General features: G+C 46.9%; 2 protein-coding genes and 1 pseudogene across 2 annotated transcripts; all 3 read right to left on the bottom strand.

The window, feature by feature from the left end:
• Positions 1-1,063: 1,063 nt before the first annotated feature.
• LOC121832889 lies at positions 1,064-1,903 on the bottom strand. The gene has a single exon (XM_042291514.1). It carries the CDS (start codon positions 1,901-1,903, stop codon positions 1,064-1,066), a length of 840 nt encoding a protein of 279 aa, XP_042147448.1.
• An 883-nt stretch (positions 1,904-2,786) lies between these two features.
• Positions 2,787-4,418, bottom strand: LOC120847877 (tigger transposable element-derived protein 6-like). The gene is made up of 2 exons (XM_040219795.1): positions 4,244-4,418; positions 2,787-4,003 (listed from the first exon to the last, which is right to left on the bottom strand). The coding sequence occupies exons 1-2, from the start codon at positions 4,406-4,408 to the stop codon at positions 2,846-2,848; spliced, it is 1,323 nt and encodes a 440-aa protein (XP_040075729.1). The 5' UTR covers positions 4,409-4,418; the 3' UTR covers positions 2,787-2,845.
• Positions 4,419-14,481: 10,063 nt separating this feature from the next.
• LOC115323371 lies at positions 14,482-17,118 on the bottom strand (annotated as a pseudogene).

Below are 17,118 nucleotides of genomic sequence, written 5' to 3'. Positions count from 1 at the left end.
GTGTTCGAGCTAAAATATGCGGCACGTCTTGCCACTCTGACTTTCAGCGTGGGAACTGCGGCTTTGACGCGGATTAACGACTTCTGGCAGCTGAACGGCGCTAAGGAGCTATGACGGAGGCCAACGATGGCTCATTAGAATCGGTAGTCGCCTTCTCAGATTAGCAGGTGAAGTTATGTCAATACAAAGTGGAAACAAGAACAACTCACCTGCAAATCTACCATACTTACGACACGCAGGCAGAAACAGAATAGCAGACAGAGACGCATTCGCATCGCCGTCTGCTATTTATTTCACAGCAAAAGCGTCTGCTGCAGCACGGTGGCTGCAGCTTTTCACCATTTGTTTGGTTTGCCTCCCGAAAGAATTCATGCAGATGCTGTACTTTTATAAAACCATATTTCAAACGACAGATCCTGACACTTTGCAAGCAACGGAAAAAAGGCGTGCAAATCCGAACAGCCATACCAAAACTGCCTTTTCCCACCATAAATGGCGCCACAAGGGTTATTTTGAAGCGCACCCTGGGCGTCCAGAACGCTGTCAATTGCCCTTACGCTTGTTGCAAAAGATACGCCTGTTAGGTTTGTAGTGTGAACATAGCATTATGCACCTTAATCTAGACATAAGACATTTTTTACCAGACAAGTACAAAAAAAGATTTCCCTTGATTAGTCATTGCCAGTCATATAACCGGCTGGTCAATATTCACATGCTTTGAACTCACATTTTTTTATAAAGCCAGTTTTTTTTAAACAAGAACTTATGCTTATGCTGGCATCACATAAAGTGTCCTTTCCCCACGTTATGACTTATAGCTGCAACTGTGGTCCCCCGTGTTGTAATTGAGTTTATGAATCGCCACCAGGGTGTCCCTTTTCCTTTAATCGCCCTTGTGCGCGTGAATAAAGAAGAAGTGTAGCAGCGTTCGTCGGGGCTGGACGTGTCCTTTTTCCTTCGGCGTGTCCGCTTGGCCGCGGGCCGCCGCTGCCCTCCACGCCATCGTCGTCGTACCGTAAGCCTTCCTGCGCATATATCCTAATGCAGTATAGCTCCTCAAACACTACATTCTGGCGACGAGGACAACACATCCCATCCTCGTCGCCACTCCTTCCAGGAACATCCATCGGAAGAGCTCTGCCACACTCAATCCAGTTAGGGATAAAACCTGTCCCAACGAAGTAAAAACTGAACAGTCCTTGTACCTTGATGGCATGGTTCCTGCACGAACTGATGCATACTTGTTTGCCGGGAACCGACACAGGAACATATCAATGGCTGCCACCATCCCTGTATAAGCCGGGTCCGTGCCCCATGCCGCATACGCCGTGCTGGCACTTCCGAAGTCCGCTTTCGACAATTCGAAAGGAGGTGATGCAATCAATTGAGCCAACTTAGCGTGGATGCTCACACGGTAGAGGGCAGTGCCTCGGTCTCTGACTGACAATGCCCTGTATAGAAAGAGCAGGAAGCCGAACAATCCCGGCTCTGAGGTGAGAGTTCCGTTGTAAGGAACTGCTGGAGGGGGTGCCCGCTCTGAAAAGACAATCGTCACAAGATCCCAAGGTGTGATCTCATCGCCCACGTCCCCTATCACGACGCCAAACGACGTCCATTTTTCGGTCAGCTTTCCAACCAAGCTCTTGCCGAAGTGATGGAGAAACAAAACAGCATGTTCTACTCTAGCTCTTGACAGAGCAATTCCATCCGTGAGCGACGCCTGCAACTGGGGTACAGTCAGCGAGTTCTTGGGGAGAGTTATGGTGGGTTTGCTGTGGTCATTTTTGATGAAAAACTCCGAGGGGTATACCCTCTTGAGAGCAGTGATGGGCGTCACCAACTCTACTTTCCGTCCTGGTTGGTTCTGTAATATACGGAAGAGTGTTGGTCGCTCGTTCGGCATGGTATCCTTGACTTAGTTAACGACTAGAAAATAAGGCTCTAACCAGTAGAGTTTGAGCAAGCCCCACCAAAAGAACGTTACTTCATTACTTTGGTGGACTACCACAGCAAGTGGCCGGAAGTGGCTTCGTTCTACAACGTCACGACAGCGTCAGTCGTTGACTTTTTGAAATCGATTTTTTCTCGAGAGGGCCTGCCTCTCGAGATAACCACAGATAACGGTCCACAATTCACATCCCATGAGTTCAACCAGTTCCTACAGACAAATGGCATAAAACACGTAAAATCTTCCCTTTATCACCCTCAAGGTAATGGGCAAGTTGAAAGATTCAATAGAGTCCTAAAGTCCGTCATCCAGTTGGCAATGGTGCAACGCCGTCCGCTTCGAGAGGCCATCACTGAATACCTTGGAGTTTATCGAAGCACTCGGCATGCGGCCACAGGTGAAACCCCGGCGTTTCTGCTGCATGCAAGAAATCATCGGACTCGCCTACACATCCAAGGACGAGCAACTCCGGATCCACCTCTACCTCGGCACATTGTCCAGCGCGACCTGCCGGAAAGGGTACAGGCGTACCAAGCAAAGATGAAAAAGTACTCGGACTCAAGGCGAGCAGTAAAAGTGCCATCGTTTAAAACAGGACAGTATGTAAAGGTCCATAAGCCAAGACACCATGGTAAATTTCAGCACAAGTATTCTGAACCACAGATGATTTCTGCGAAAATTGGTCCTTCTACATACAGTGCAGTCCACTTATAACGATATTGAGAAAACCGCAAAATCCAATCGTTATAGCCGATTATCGTTATATCTGGACCGACAAAAAAAAAACACAAAGAGAAGTTACTTACGGGCGATGAGTGAATCAGGTCGTACAACGCGAGCCGAGGCAAAGAAAACCGAAGGCTTTATTAAAAGGTACGAAAATGACTATAAAATAATTTAAGCATGCTTAAAAAAGTCGGAAATTTGCGCTTGCTTGAGCTGAAGTTTGACAATTGCCGTGTGCATTGCTTCCAGTTGTTGCGCGTACGCTGGCGGCAGTCCTTTTGCGTGCACAAAACCGACCAGCGACTGGATGGAGAGCAGGGCATTTTGTGAAGACATTGGAGGCGGGGTGTTCTCGTCGCCGCCGTCGTCGTCACTACTTTCGCAGTCGCTCGATGTGATTTTTCGTCGCGATTGCTGTTCCTCGGCAATGGCCTCATCAGTAGACTCCTCGCATGAAGCGGCAGCGTTGTCCGCGTTCAAAAAGTCTCCCAAGAGAGCTCCGCCGATGTTCTCCTCGGAAGCTGCTATGTGGTCCCAAAGTTCACCCACATCGGCAGGTTCGATGAGCAAGTCATTTGTCTCTTCCGAGACCGTGGCGTTGTGGCGCACGAAGCCTGCCTTTTTAAAACAGTTCTTGAGTGTAACCTGCTTCACCTCATACCACGCACCATGCACGAACCGCACCGCTTCTAACAAGCTCACCTTCAGGTCAGGAGGTCCGCCGGCGTATTGAGACAATCCTGAGCAGTCTAGTTTCATGATGAGCCATTCCAGCATGCGACGTCTGTAGAGGGCCTTGAAATTGGCGATTACGCCGGCATCCATGGGCTGCAGACCTGCCGTGGTGTTCGGAGGCAGAAACATTACCTCAACGGACGTTAGCTTCGGGCTGACGTTGTGTGCGCTGCAGTTGTCGAGGAGCAGCACCACTTTCCTCTTCTGCTTCTCCATAGCGCCGTCAAACTCGAGGAGCCATTCCTCAAAGAGATCTCGCGTCATCCACGCTTTCTTGTTATTTCGATAGCGGACTGGAATGCATTGATTCCTAAAGCAGTGAGGCCTTTTCGATTTCCCGATCACAAAGGGCTTGAGACGCTCGGTACCGTCCATGTTTGCGCACACAAACACCGTCACCCGGACCTTGCTATGTTTGCCACCAACGCACGGGTCACCTTTCAGCGCGTGCGTCTTTGTAGGCAGCATCTCATAAAAGAGTGCTGTTTCATCGCCGTTGAAAATGTCACTTTCTTGGAAGCGCTCCAACAGCTCGGGTAATTTCGTCGCCAGCCATTCGTCTTTCGCATTTACGTCCAGCGAGGCAGCCTCCCCGACGACGTTTTTATAAACGATGCCGTGGCGATCCTTGAACCGCTGAATCCATCCTCCGCCGGGTTCGAAGTTTTCCCGTCCCAGAAGGGAAGCAAATTTCTTCGCCTTTGCGGCAAGAATAGGTCCACTTATGGGCACGTTCCGGTTGCGAGTGGTCAAGAACCACTGGTACAGGGAGTCTTCAACGTCGCCGTACAAAGGATCCCTAACCCGCTTTCGCTGGTCGTCGTGACCGCTGGTGCCAGCCTTCTTCAAGACATCTCCAGCCTTGATGATTGTAGAAATCGTTGATTGAGACAGCTCGTATCTTTTTGCGAGGCTACCAACCTTGAATCCTTGTCGGAAATCCCGGTGAATTCGCTGCTTCACCTCCAGAGATATCGCTTTGCGCTTAGTCGGCGCCATTTTTACCTCACGAACGTACAAACGTGCGGAAACGGGGGAAAACTAGGAAGCGTTGCGCGGCGGCGGCCAAGCAAGCTCTTTCTCTCCTCCCTTCAGCGATTGCGATGACGATAGCACTTAGTTCCGAAGGATGAGGCTGAACTTTTTAAATCGGGCGGCGCCTCGCGTCACCTAGCGGATCTTTCCACGCCGACCGGTTTTTGATATTTTTACTAGTTTTCATGTCGTTCGCTTCAAGTATTTTAATTTTTCTCAAATTTCCAGGCAAATTTTTCGTGATAAGCACCTTCCGGGCGGCCAGAATTCTATCGTTGTATCCGATATGTTGCCGATAATTCTATCATTATATATGGTTTATTTTTACATATAGGCGATGGGAGAATTGACAAATCTAAAAAATTTGATCGCTATAAGCGATATATCGTTATATCTGGTATCGTTATAAGTGGATTACACTGTATACACTTGATGATGGTACAACATGGAATTCCGACAAATTTACTCGTACACCTCTCAAACCTACGTACTCGCACAGATCACACAGATTATCCTGGGCGGCTGATGAAGCTTTGTTTCCTTGTGCACCTCTTCAGCCCATCCCTGCCGTTCCTCCCGTCAGCGTTTCACGAATTCCTCCACCTCCTGGTGTCTTCGGCACTGAACCACCCTCCATGATTGGTCGTGAAGCGTCCGCCAGTGCTCCTCCTCCGCCTGGTCTACACTCTGTAGAATCAGAGCGAAGTTCCCCTAGACCAAGCCATCTGGACCAGTCCTCCCCCGCAAAGTCGTCACCGGAAGTGAGGGGAACTACCGAGTACAGCGAAGCATCAACCTCTGCCAGATCTGCTTCACCAACTCCGGATCATGACAATATCGAACAGGAGCAACCTTCTTTCATTCCTCTTGGTGGGCTGATGAATGACTATCCAGCTTCACGTCCCCCAGCCCGACCGCAGCGACCCAAGCAACGACCAGCTTGGCTCGACGACTATGTCTGCGATTATGTGTGTGCTGAATGAATTTTTGTGCCCTGTGTGCTCATGATGAAACGTTGCGGGATAGGATGTGTTGTAAATAGTTTTGGTTCCCAGATTTATTTCGTTCTTCATGTTCTCTCTTTTTTTTATTTTACGGAAGGAAGAAAATGATATGTTGTAAATACCTTTCGTAGCCTGATAGATTTCGTTTCTTTTTGCTCTCCTTTTGCTTTATTTTATGAAGGGAGAAATGTTGTAATTGAGTTTATGAATCGCCACCAGGGTGTCCCTTTTCCTTTAATCGCCCTTGTGCGCGTGAATAAAGAAGAAGTGTAGCAGCGTTCGTCGGGGCTGGACGTGTCCTTTTTCCTTCGGCGTGTCCGCTTGGCCGCGGGCCGCCGCTGCCCTCCACGCCATCGTCGTCGTACCGTAAGCCTTCCTGCGCATATATCCTAATGCAGTATAGCCCCTCAAACACTACACCCCGCACTTATATGAAGTAACTATCGAAGCATCCGTGAGGTATACCTTCCCCGAGTAAATATGCAGCCGGGTGCTTAGCATTGAAATCGCAGCTTGCACTTACATCACGAAAGTGACATGAGTAGTGTGTATGTGATCAAAGCTTTACTGTGCCCTGAACATGATGACTCGTCCACTCTTGGGGGCAATAATTACTCTCATTGAACTTCTGCAATTCAAGCTATTGTAACATCTGCTTTTTTTTTTCTCCGATTCTGGCTGTTATAAGATTGTGCTTTGCCACAAAGATATGCAGTCATTCAATCGAGTCAGCATGAACAGTGCTGCCGCACATTTTAGGGTTTGTGACATGCATATTGTTGTGCATGTTAGTCTTTGATCATCTGGTCTGTTGGAATTGACATTTCCTAACAGTTCTTTGTGATGGTTTATGGCCCATTTCTACACGATTCAGAACTACAACAGAAAAATGGTTGCACTTGTGCCCCATAACCGCTGCTACTTCCTTGTACATGGAGTATACACTACTGCGGTTCAATTAGCAACATAATATGATGTTCACACATGTCACTTGAATTTGTGGGGAGAATAATTGACACAATTAGAACTTGCTCTGCTCCTCGGGTTCTTTTAGATAGGTTGCTGCTCAAGGCACGGGGGCACGTTGCAGGAATTTCTTTTTTGTACCCGCTGGTAGAGCCCAGAATCTGCAGTTTTAAAAAATTGTGGTATTGCGTCTTACAGAAAATTATTGTGGTTATTGTTTCAGGCGCTACCACTATGCCGCCTACGGGCAGTGCGTCCTGTGGCGGGGCCTTGGCCAGCACAACAGGCGACCACTGCCATCCTGCGTGGTGAAGGCCATCAGGGGCCGGTTTCTCGACAGTTCGTATTCTGGCTTTCGGCAGTCACTGAAAGCCACTCTGGGGGCTCAAACATATGAGGGTAAGTCAAAAATTATCTGCAATGTGGCTATAACTTTTCGAACATTGTTTTTACTGGCTTCTGTCTTCGTTTATTTTATTGTTATGCTGTTGTGGTCCTGCTATGAAAGTTTGACCATAATTCTTCATTTGTTTTCCTTTTGTTGCAAATAGATCATGGCCCCTCTTTTGGAAGTTTGCACCAAAGAGGAAAAACGAGCAGGGATCTGGTTTTTGTGGTCGGAAGGTGTAGACACTCCGTTGTGCGAGACACTGTTCCTGTATTATGCCGAAAGTCTTTGATGAAGTTTGACCCCTGGTACACCTTCTGACCACAAAAATCGGATCGCTGCTCGTTGTTGTGGTGAAGTTTGCACCAAAGAGGAACAAGGTGCAGTGGTCCGGTTTTTGTGGTGGGAAAGTGTATCAGGGGCCAAACTCTATGAAAGACTTTCGGCACAGTACGGGAACAGAGTCTCGCACAACAAAGTGTCTATGAATCGAGTGTCCACACCTTCCGACCACAGAAACCGGAGCCCTGCTCGTTTTTCCTCTTTGGTGCAAACTTCCAAGGGAGGGGCCAGGATGTATCTGCAACAAAAGGAAAACAAATGAAGGAATTAGGATCAAGCTTTCATAGCACAACAGCGTAACAATCAAATAAACGGAGACAGAAGTCAGTAAAAGTGATGTAAGAAAAGTTATAGCCACATTGCGGATATTTTTTACTTGCCGTTGTATTTTGACATATTGTCTTTACGTTCAAAGTTTTTTTTAAATGTGATTAGCATTCTTTGGCTACTTCACCCACTTTGCATCTGACTATCTATCTATCTAACCTCTTACGCCACTGTGCAATGCTGTCAAAGCTGCTGGCACAAGCCAGTGATGTAATTGCTGCGCCAATTGCGTCAAACTGCGCCAAGAGGCTAACCCTGCTACATCCTGCTACATTGTGCCAAAATATGGATAATCTGCGCCAAGCCTGCGCCAAAAAGACAACTTCGGTCGCCTTTCAAAACTGAAACTAAACTGAGTACCGTAATCGAGCATGCGTGTGCTATGTGGTGCAAGCCGTCGCTTTTCTCGTTTTCTTCCTCAAGTTGGATTATCCTATACCAACCCGCTCGTTCTGTCCTTACCCTGCATCAATTGTCCATCCGGTCTTGCATGGTTTTCCTACCGTTTCGCGTATCGCGCTCTGGTCGTCTCGTGGGTCTCGTCTCGCGTCCTTTTTTTCTTTTTTATATTTTCAGCAGTAGACGCGGGTGTCTGCGGACGCTCCGACGCTAGCGTGCCGGGTACCAGCCATGCAGTCATGCTGTGAAACAAAACCACGTTTTTGCGCTGCGGGAGTTACTTTCTGAGCTAAAGCACTCTCTCCTGAAAGTAACGACCGTGGGAAAAATGTATTTGGTCCCTTCCATTCACCGTGGTCGCGCGACACCGGGTGTTGCCTTCCCCGCGTCGCTGCAGATTTGGCGCTTTGTAAAATGAAGCTAAGTATAGCCGCATGTTCATCAACATTCCTGTTCTTCTTTAAATCATACTTTACTACAGAAATCCCTCTTTAACTGAAAGACTGCTGTGTCGAAGTATTTATTACCTAGGTTTCTCTCGGTAGGCTTTGTTCCGAGAAGGACCACGGTGCGTGAAAAATCTGCCGTGAAAGAAAGTTGAAGAGAAGTGAGCTAAAGCAAAGAAGGGCGATGCCTCCACGCTGAACCCGCACAGCCCGCTTGTTTGTCTCGAGTTCAGTCATTGCATAAAGCGCTCCGAGAACTTTTTGACCCTGACTTGCGATGTGTTGCATCGATGTGCTCGGGTTTTGTGTGTGTGTGTGTGTATTTAGCTTGTACTTTGTTTGCCGGCGTGGCAAGTACGCGCCGCTGTACCTTTTTGTCATATTCTCGACAGTTACATTTTGCATACAATTTTGGGAATCAGTTGGCCACGGAGCGGAGTAGCATGGTTTCGGTTTCGATCGAACATCCGTTGTCTCCGCTTGCACGACGAGGCACTTGCAACTGCAAGCCTGCCGAAGTTTCCCTCACGTGCATGCAAGCTTGATTGCATGACAGAGGCACCAGCCGGGACGCTTGCTATCCATTGTTTTACTTTTGCTTACTTTTGATGAAAATCTGGCCCGTCGGGAACCAGCAAAACGGTGGCAAGTGGTTTTTTCGGAATTGCTCTGCAATGCCTACAGCACTGTACACTTTGGGATGTCTCAGCAGTAAAAACACAAACCACGAGTTCAGTCGCAACACGTCACAACAGGACGCAACACAACAGAAAGGGCCCTTTGTTTGTACAGCACTTTAAATTAATATTTTTTTTTTAAGAATATTTGCTCCAAAAGTTACTTTTGCTGCTCCAAAGGACTGCTTTGGCTGCTCCAAAAGGTGCTCCAAAATGGCTTAGTCCAATCACATCACTGACAAGCATGTTGCTTTGCCTGGCGCTTCATTTGCGCATATGCTCGTGCTGATGAGACGCTAGAAGAAGCTGTGCTCTCGTGCCTGTGGCTTTGACAGTAACTTATGGTCAGCCAAGAAAGACAGTTTTGGTGGTGCCAATGGGTACTTGTGAGAGCTGGCTGTTTGCACATGCTCAAAAGCAGCACACACAGCAATGTCGGCCAGTGAATACTCCCTAAAGGCATAGATAGCGCATTGGGCTGCATCTGTAGCGTGCAGCGGCCAAAGTGGTGAACGCAAGATGCATGAACGTCTGCTAGACATCCGCAAATGTGTCGAAATTTCAAAGACGTTTAGCGTGCGCTTCATAATAACATGACATAAACATACCAATATTGATTTCCCTATTGCCAAATGTAGTATATGCATCACCACTTGAATGCTAATTGAATTAATTTAGACCAACTGGAAATCTTTTGATGTGCTAGCTGAATTCCGATTACTCAATGCTTTTTCTGCAGTAAGCATCCGTCATATTGCAAACCACTTTGGCAGGTCTCGAACCTGCCACCTGGAAATCCGTAAGCCAGCGCTTTACCGCAGCTCCACCAAGGTTTCTTTTTTTTTTTCACAGTTTGTGGATTTCATTTGCTGGTTATCAACAAACATTCATTATATATGTAACATAGAATACAGAGGCATCAGTTGTACAATATAGACAACATAGCCCCAGAAGCAGTTCTGTATAAATGTAAATTTGAGGGTTTATGCATCAAACCAATGCCATGCTCAAGCAGACTATTGTGGATTATTTTAGACCATCTGGGTTTTTTTTTACGTGCGGCCAGTCTCGATTATATAGCGCCTTTTTCGCAATACGCCTATTGTGGGCTGCACTTGCTCAGGTCTGAACCTGCCACCTGGGGATTCATTGGACACACTCTGCTTATCATGGGCTGTATGATACGAAATTTTGCTTGCTATCCATTGTTTTACTTTTGCTTACTTTTGATGAAAATCTGGCCCGTCGGGAACCAGCAAAACGGTGGCAAGTGGTTTTTTCGGAATTGCTCTGCAATGCCTACAGCACTGTACACTTTGGGATGTCTCAGCAGTAAAAACACAAACCACGAGTTCAGTCGCAACACGTCACAACAGGACGCAACACAACAGAAAGGGCCCTTTGTTTGTACAGCACTTAAAATTAATATTTTTTTTTTAAGAATATTTGCTCCAAAAGTTACTTTTGCTGCTCCAAAGGACTGCTTTGGCTGCTCCAAAAGGTGCTCCAAAATGGCTTAGTCCAATCACATCACTGACAAGCATGTTGCTTTGCCTGGCGCTTCATTTGCGCATATGCTCGTGCTGATGAGACGCTAGAAGAAGCTGTGCTCTCGTGCCTGTGGCTTTGACAGTAACTTATGGTCAGCCAAGAAAGACAGTTTTGGTGGTGCCAATGGGTACTTGTGAGAGCTGGCTGTTTGCACATGCTCAAAAGCAGCACACACAGCAATGTCGGCCAGTGAATACTCCCTAAAGGCATAGATAGCGCATTGGGCTGCATCTGTAGCGTGCAGCGGCCAAAGTGGTGAACGCAAGATGCATGAACGTCTGCTAGACATCCGCAAATGTGTCGAAATTTCAAAGACGTTTAGCGTGCGCTTCATAATAACATGACATAAACATACCAATATTGATTTCCCTATTGCCAAATGTAGTATATGCATCACCACTTGAATGCTAATTGAATTAATTTAGACCAACTGGAAATCTTTTGATGTGCTAGCTGAATTCCGATTACTCAATGCTTTTTCTGCAGTAAGCATCCGTCATATTGCAAACCACTTTGGCAGGTCTCGAACCTGCCACCTGGAAATCTGTAAGCCAGCGCTTTACCGCAGCTCCACCAAGGTTTCTTTTTTTTTTTCACAGTTTGTGGATTTCATTTGCTGGTTATCAACAAACATTCATTATATATGTAACATAGAATACAGAGGCATCAGTTGTACAATATAGACAACATAGCCCCAGAAGCAGTTCTGTATAAATGTAAATTTGAGGGTTTATGCATCAAACCAATGCCATGCTCAAGCAGACTATTGTGGATTATTTTAGACCATCTGGGTTTTTTTTTACGTGCGGCCAGTCTCGATTATATAGCGCCTTTTTCGCAATACGCCTATTGTGGGCTGCACTTGCTCAGGTCTGAACCTGCCACCTGGGGATTCATTGGACACACTCTGCTTATCATGGGCTGTATGATACGAAATTTTGTGATTGTGTAAATACTTTTTGTGTGGCATCCCTCTACGAGCGACGATTCACGTACAGTCGCGGTGAAGCCTGTGTAGAGCATGTGCTGGAGTCTTCAAGTGACATCCTACCGGTGACTATGGTTGCTTCTGCGTTAACTGCCCAAAAACATGCAGCCATGCATGATCCTGGGCAGGTCATCTTGAACACAAAAGCCACTGTAGGCACTGGCACGCTTCGCTTGAACAGTCCAGAACGTGCTCTGCACAAAGTTGATTGCAACTGTACTTTATTGATGGCAACTGCTTCATCATTCCTTGGCCTTCGGATTTGCTAGCCCTTATATCCAAGCGATGTAGCATTTGACTGCCCCGACGACCCATCTTTCCCCTTCCCTCTTCCTCCCAAGAGGATTCCCACCTTACCGTGGTAGAGGGGTTTGTGTGCCCCAATGACCCTCTTGGGCTATGCCGGCCAAGGTCACCCATGCCGGACAGGCCGGAGGATAGGGGCCAGACAAAAAGGAATCCACGGGTTAGTACCCACCCATGCCTGGCTTTGTGTGGCGTTGCCCGTGTCTGGGAAAAGAGAGATTCTGATGGTTGAGGTGAGCCCAGGGTCATTACTGGACCCTTGGTTAGCTTTGCTGCTTATTACGAGTTTTGTTGTTGTGATTACTGTTGTAGCTTTAGCATTTTTACAGCTCTGCTTCATGAAATAGCACAGATTGTTGGTGATGTTAGAAATTCCTTCATTGATTGTCAAAGTGTCATTAGTGCCATGTGATCTTTGAAAGGCACTAAAGATATGTGAATCCATCATGTATGTTGTGAAGGTTATAAAATGAGATTGTTGTTTTGGAAACATTGGCCATGGTCTTTGTCATGCGAGTTTCTCTTTGGGGAGATATACAAACGAGTGGTTTACAGGGTCGTCCACTCTTAGGGTGAACACAGTACTGCGTGGCTGGCGCTCCAGAAGGCGCCGCAGGTGAGCGCCTTGCAAGTTAGGGCCAATTAGTGCGCAGGCTCAGGGAAAGCCACGGGCCGAGCCTCCCCCACGTCGTCTGCTGCACTGTCGGCAGAGTTGCCTTGTTCTGCGGCGAAGCAAGCACTGTTCTTACATCCCTGGTGTCGCATGATACTTAGAAATTTTGATCTATAAGTGCTCTGCGCAGCTCATTCCTCTGAGAAAAATAAACCAGCCGGCACACAGCAAGTGTCCCGCACGAGAAAAAATTACTTTGCCACAGAGCAAGGCTGTTCATGTAGCAGACGACGCGGCGGAAGCTCAGACAGTGACTATCTCTACGCCCTAATCGGCCCCAATTCACAAGGCAGCCAACTGCGGCGCTCCCCGGAGCGTCAGCCACGCAGTGGTGTGTGCACCCTAACAGTGGACAACCCTGTACATCGAGTCCTACTTTCTTATTTACACACAGAGCACGATCAATTTTAATTCACCATTCCTTTATTGGCACAAAATGTCCTCTATCAATTTCTTGGTAATGCCTGATGCACTAAATCCTACAGGTAATTCTTAGGTTTCATTCTATCCGCTTCCACCTTCACTTGATGAGTCATGTGAAACAGAAACAAGTTATTCACAACATTTATTTATAACTATCTGGAGTGCAGTGAACCTTCCGGTCTATACAGGAGAGATATCACATAAAAGTGAAACACAAGAGAATGATTCAGATGGGGGGAAAACCGTGGTGTAGACTGGCAGTACTGCTTGGGTATCATTAAAAATAACTCTTAGTGATCCGAGTTATACACAACTCTACTCAGCATTAACCAGTCTACCTCCTGGCTGAAAACCTCAGTTATTGAAAAGTCGCAGGCAAGCAGTGCTGCAATCGTGGTAACTCCTCTTCAGCTTGTCAGCTTGCCAGTACATGAAACGGAAAGTCAACGCCAGAGTATTAGATGCTTCAATTATCAAAAAAAACGTGCCATGAACATGTTCGTTAGTATGTTTCAACTGAATATACGTTACACTTTCAGTAAACCAACTTCATTTCCTGTGACAGTGTTGAAAATTCCTGACGTGCAATGACAGACCCTGTCCTTCTATTTGGTTGTCAATTTCACACTTTGGTTGAGGTCACATTATTGAACAGTACATGAAATGATGGCCCACTGGTAAGTATAGGGCCCTGATTATCTTTACTTCACTAATGTAGCTGCACTGAAGACAATTATACTGACCAGACTTTCTCAAATAAATGTTACACCTCACTCCTTGCTAACTAATATTGAAAAATGGGGGCCTCTTATATGTTTTGCTTTGCTAGCTGGTGTTCCTTGTCCTCCAACTTCCACACTGGCTGGTGATATCAGTCGTCCAAGCTTGCATCTTGTGGTCCAGAAATCCAAACACAACAGTTGGAATAGGTTAAATTCTACTTCGAAATGATTGCAAAGCAATACATGTCCTTAATGCAGGTCCGTGGCTTCAGGATTGGCTATTCTTTCCTGGTAGTGCTCACCTGGTGTAGGTATTGTAAAAACAAACTTGCTTCTTTATAAGCTGGTTCACCCTTTGCTGCAGCCACACTTACTGCCGGCTTTCACGAGACTGTTGGACAAATGGGTGGACTTAGTACTGCACGGGGCCTTTCTGTAGAAAAAAGGTTGCTTATTTATAACCTGGTTATCCCTTTGTTGCAGCCACACTTGCCACTGGCTTTGAGGATGAGATGGCAGGCTGGCAGGCCCGATGAAAGTGGAGTCATTGGTGTACTAGGACGCTCATTTTAACTGACAAATATACTTAGTTCAGGCTGTGGAAATGAAATATGGGTTTAAAGAGTGCCCTTACTGCAGACCGCGGCCGAAGCGGGACCTCCGTGCTTCCACTAACTCCTCCTTTAAAGGCCTGGCAAAAATCGTAGTCATGGGCGCCGGAAAGATCTCTGTGCTGGCCTTTGCCGCAGTAGCAAGACACCGCCATCGACTATTGATGGCGATCACCTCCTCTACTAGCTTGTGAACGTAGCCTGGAATTGAAGGTTTTTTTTTAGAACTTTAGCAAATGACCGAGCAAGTCAATGACCATAAAATGAATGCCACACCTACTGTAGGTGGGTGCTGTCTTGGCGGGACAAACCGTGTGGTGGCCCTTGCGTGCTTTGGACGTTTTCACCACCCAGCGTGGCTTGCCCTCTCGCGTCTCAGCTTGGCAGCGATCAGCGTTCTCATTGAAAGGCAGGATTGCCACTCGAGTCCTGCAGTGAAATGACGTTTTATTAGGGATGAAGTTTGCAATAATAATTGTCATGCGACCGTTTTTCTTGTACTTTGCGAGACCAATATCTAGTCGTGGGGGAAAGGACTAAGTCAGGTTGTAGTAGGTTCAGGTGATAAATAATTATATGTAAACTGATTAAACATAATTGCAGCTTAATCATAATATTATCTTGCATGCATGCCTTCTGGAGTGAATGCCTGGGACTTGGGAGCTAAGTCAATGAGGACGCTGTGGAAGGATTCCAGGGCGGATGTCTGGCCGTGGGGGGACATCTGGGCTAGGTCCTTCAGGAAGCACGTGTTCCCAGTGATCTGCTTGTAGTGACTGTAGTTTGTGGTTTAGGAAGAGCAAACTACGCTATGAAGGCAATAACTTACTGGGATCCATCCACATTTTTGTGGCTTCGAGAATTTCGTTGTGCACACACCGCGTGTAGCTGCCCCCGTGACCAGTGTGCTTGTCGATGACGTGGTTCTGCATGCTCAGCCAGATCTCGACGAGCAGTTCCCTGTTGCCTCCCGTAGCCATGGCAGACCAGTACATGTGCTTGGTGGTCGCCTGCATCCCCTCTTCTAGTGGTTAACATCCAGCTCGTTTTCCTGCTGCGTTCAGCTTTTTCTTCACACCTAAGATTTGACAGAATAACTCAGATCAACCTGCAGCATCTTTCCCTTAAAATGTTGGTTAAATGCAATACTTATCAAAATTGCTTACTTTTGGAGATGTGCCAAATGTCGAAGTAGTGGGCGGTCTCAAGCTTGGGCACCTCCATGTGTTTTTGTATGGCAGGGTGGTGGTCAGTGCCCAAGGATTTTACATGGACACCTGCACCATATCATTTCAGAAAGTTGCAATGACTAAATGTGAGGTCAGGTTGTTCAATTTGCTGCGTAGCTGCTGAGCTTTGACCGAGTGCTCATACATTTCTCCTTGAAGAATTCCAGCAGCTTGATGAGGCCCTCCTTCATGTTGGCATGGCTCACTCCGACTACAAGCAGAGGTGTGGCATATTTCGATTGAGTTATGCGACCAGCAAATCAGTGTTTATATTTTCACTCAGATCGGGTTTCTAATTACGTCTCCTAGCTGGGCTTGGACGGAGTGGAGAATCTTGTTGATCTGCTGAACATGTGCAGTGTAGGTCAGGCACTGGGCAGAGAACCCAGGAGAGTCGAATCTCCCATCGCTGGTGATGTCAATGTCAATATTCTGGTCCTCCAGCTGTCTGACCAGATCCTGTTGTTCTTGCAGGTAGACCTGTTTATGTAAATGATTGTTGCTGTTCAAAGTTACGGTTATGTGTGCATAATAAAAAGAAAACTTGCTTATTTGTGATTTCAGTACCTCCTAAATACACAGGTAAATAAAAATTTAGTAGTCATAACCCTGGTTATGTTGCAGTATTTGTTACTAAACTAAAGTGCATTAGTCATTTTTCAACTAAGATTGCACTTTTCCCTACCTTTAGATCTACCTATTTAAGCACCACAAAGAAAAAAAAACAAAGCAACTAAGACCCTTTGAAATATTGCTCACTTCGTCGATTGCAGGGAACAGGAGGCTCTTCTGATACGTGTAGGAGGTCTGATCGCTGAAGACCTCCACGTTCATGTGGCGCAGCATCCTCAAGGTGCTTGTGACATTTGAACCAGAGAACAGCAGGTTGCTGGGCAGCAGGATGTTTCCAGCTGCCCTCCCGTTCATGAGAGGCTGACTGTCCCATATCCGCTCGTGCTTAAGGGGGCAGATGCTTTTCACCTTGATCATTGTGCCCAGGGGGGTGATTGTGGTGTTGCAGGGCCTTGAACACTCCTGGCAGCTGCTGGACAGCTCCCTCAGGCAGCTCTCAAACACCAGGAACTGTTGCTCCCCCTCTGATGGGCCTGGTGTGTTTTGATCGCTGCAGTAGAATCAAGAAAATATTTAGAAATGAAACGGAATGTAAATAAGAACAGCTTACCTCTCAAAATCTTCGTCACAAGTTGGGGAGTATGTCGGTTCGGACCCCAATGAGATGCTGGTGGCTCCAGGGCTTAGTGGACTTGATGGAACTGCCCCCTCCATGGCAATGGCTGTCGCTGGTAGTACAGCCCCTGGTGGTGCAGCTGCTGGTGGTGCAGCTACTGGTGGTGCAGCTACTGGTGGTGCAGCTACTGGTGGTGCAGCTGCTACCACAGCAAGGGTGTTTGTCGCTGCTACAATTAGACTATAAATTTTGCCTTTAAAGCTTTTAGCCTATGAGAAATACCGTAAAAATGAGGAATCGCCGCAAAGGTTCTGCCTTGAACTTTCTCAGGTTCCCGATGCGCGTACAAGCTGTCAACGTACACTTGAAATGATAAACTCTAAACTATACCCTGCCGACAGTAGACATTCGATTTGTACGCTGAAAGTGTTCC

Source organism: Ixodes scapularis, unplaced genomic scaffold (genome assembly GCF_016920785.2).
Source record: "Ixodes scapularis isolate PalLabHiFi unplaced genomic scaffold, ASM1692078v2 PGA_scaffold2__306_contigs__length_199485367, whole genome shotgun sequence".
NCBI classification, from domain to species: Eukaryota; Metazoa; Arthropoda; class Arachnida; order Ixodida; family Ixodidae; genus Ixodes; species Ixodes scapularis.
This window is presented reverse-complemented; position numbering and strand designations above follow the sequence as displayed.

Bases quoted from the DNA above. Each gene is read 5' to 3' on its own strand.
- LOC120847877 (XM_040219795.1), bottom strand. From the start codon at position 4,408: ATGGCGCCGACTAAGCGCAAAGCGATATCTCTGGAGGTGAAGCAGCGA. The intron at 4,004-4,243 runs ACCAGCGGTCAC...AAAAACGTCGTC, and splicing joins ATGTCTTGAAGAAGGCTGGC to GGGGAGGCTGCCTCGCTGGA.
- LOC121832889 (XM_042291514.1), bottom strand. From the start codon at position 1,903: ATGCCGAACGAGCGACCAACACTCTTCCGTATATTACAGAACCAACCA.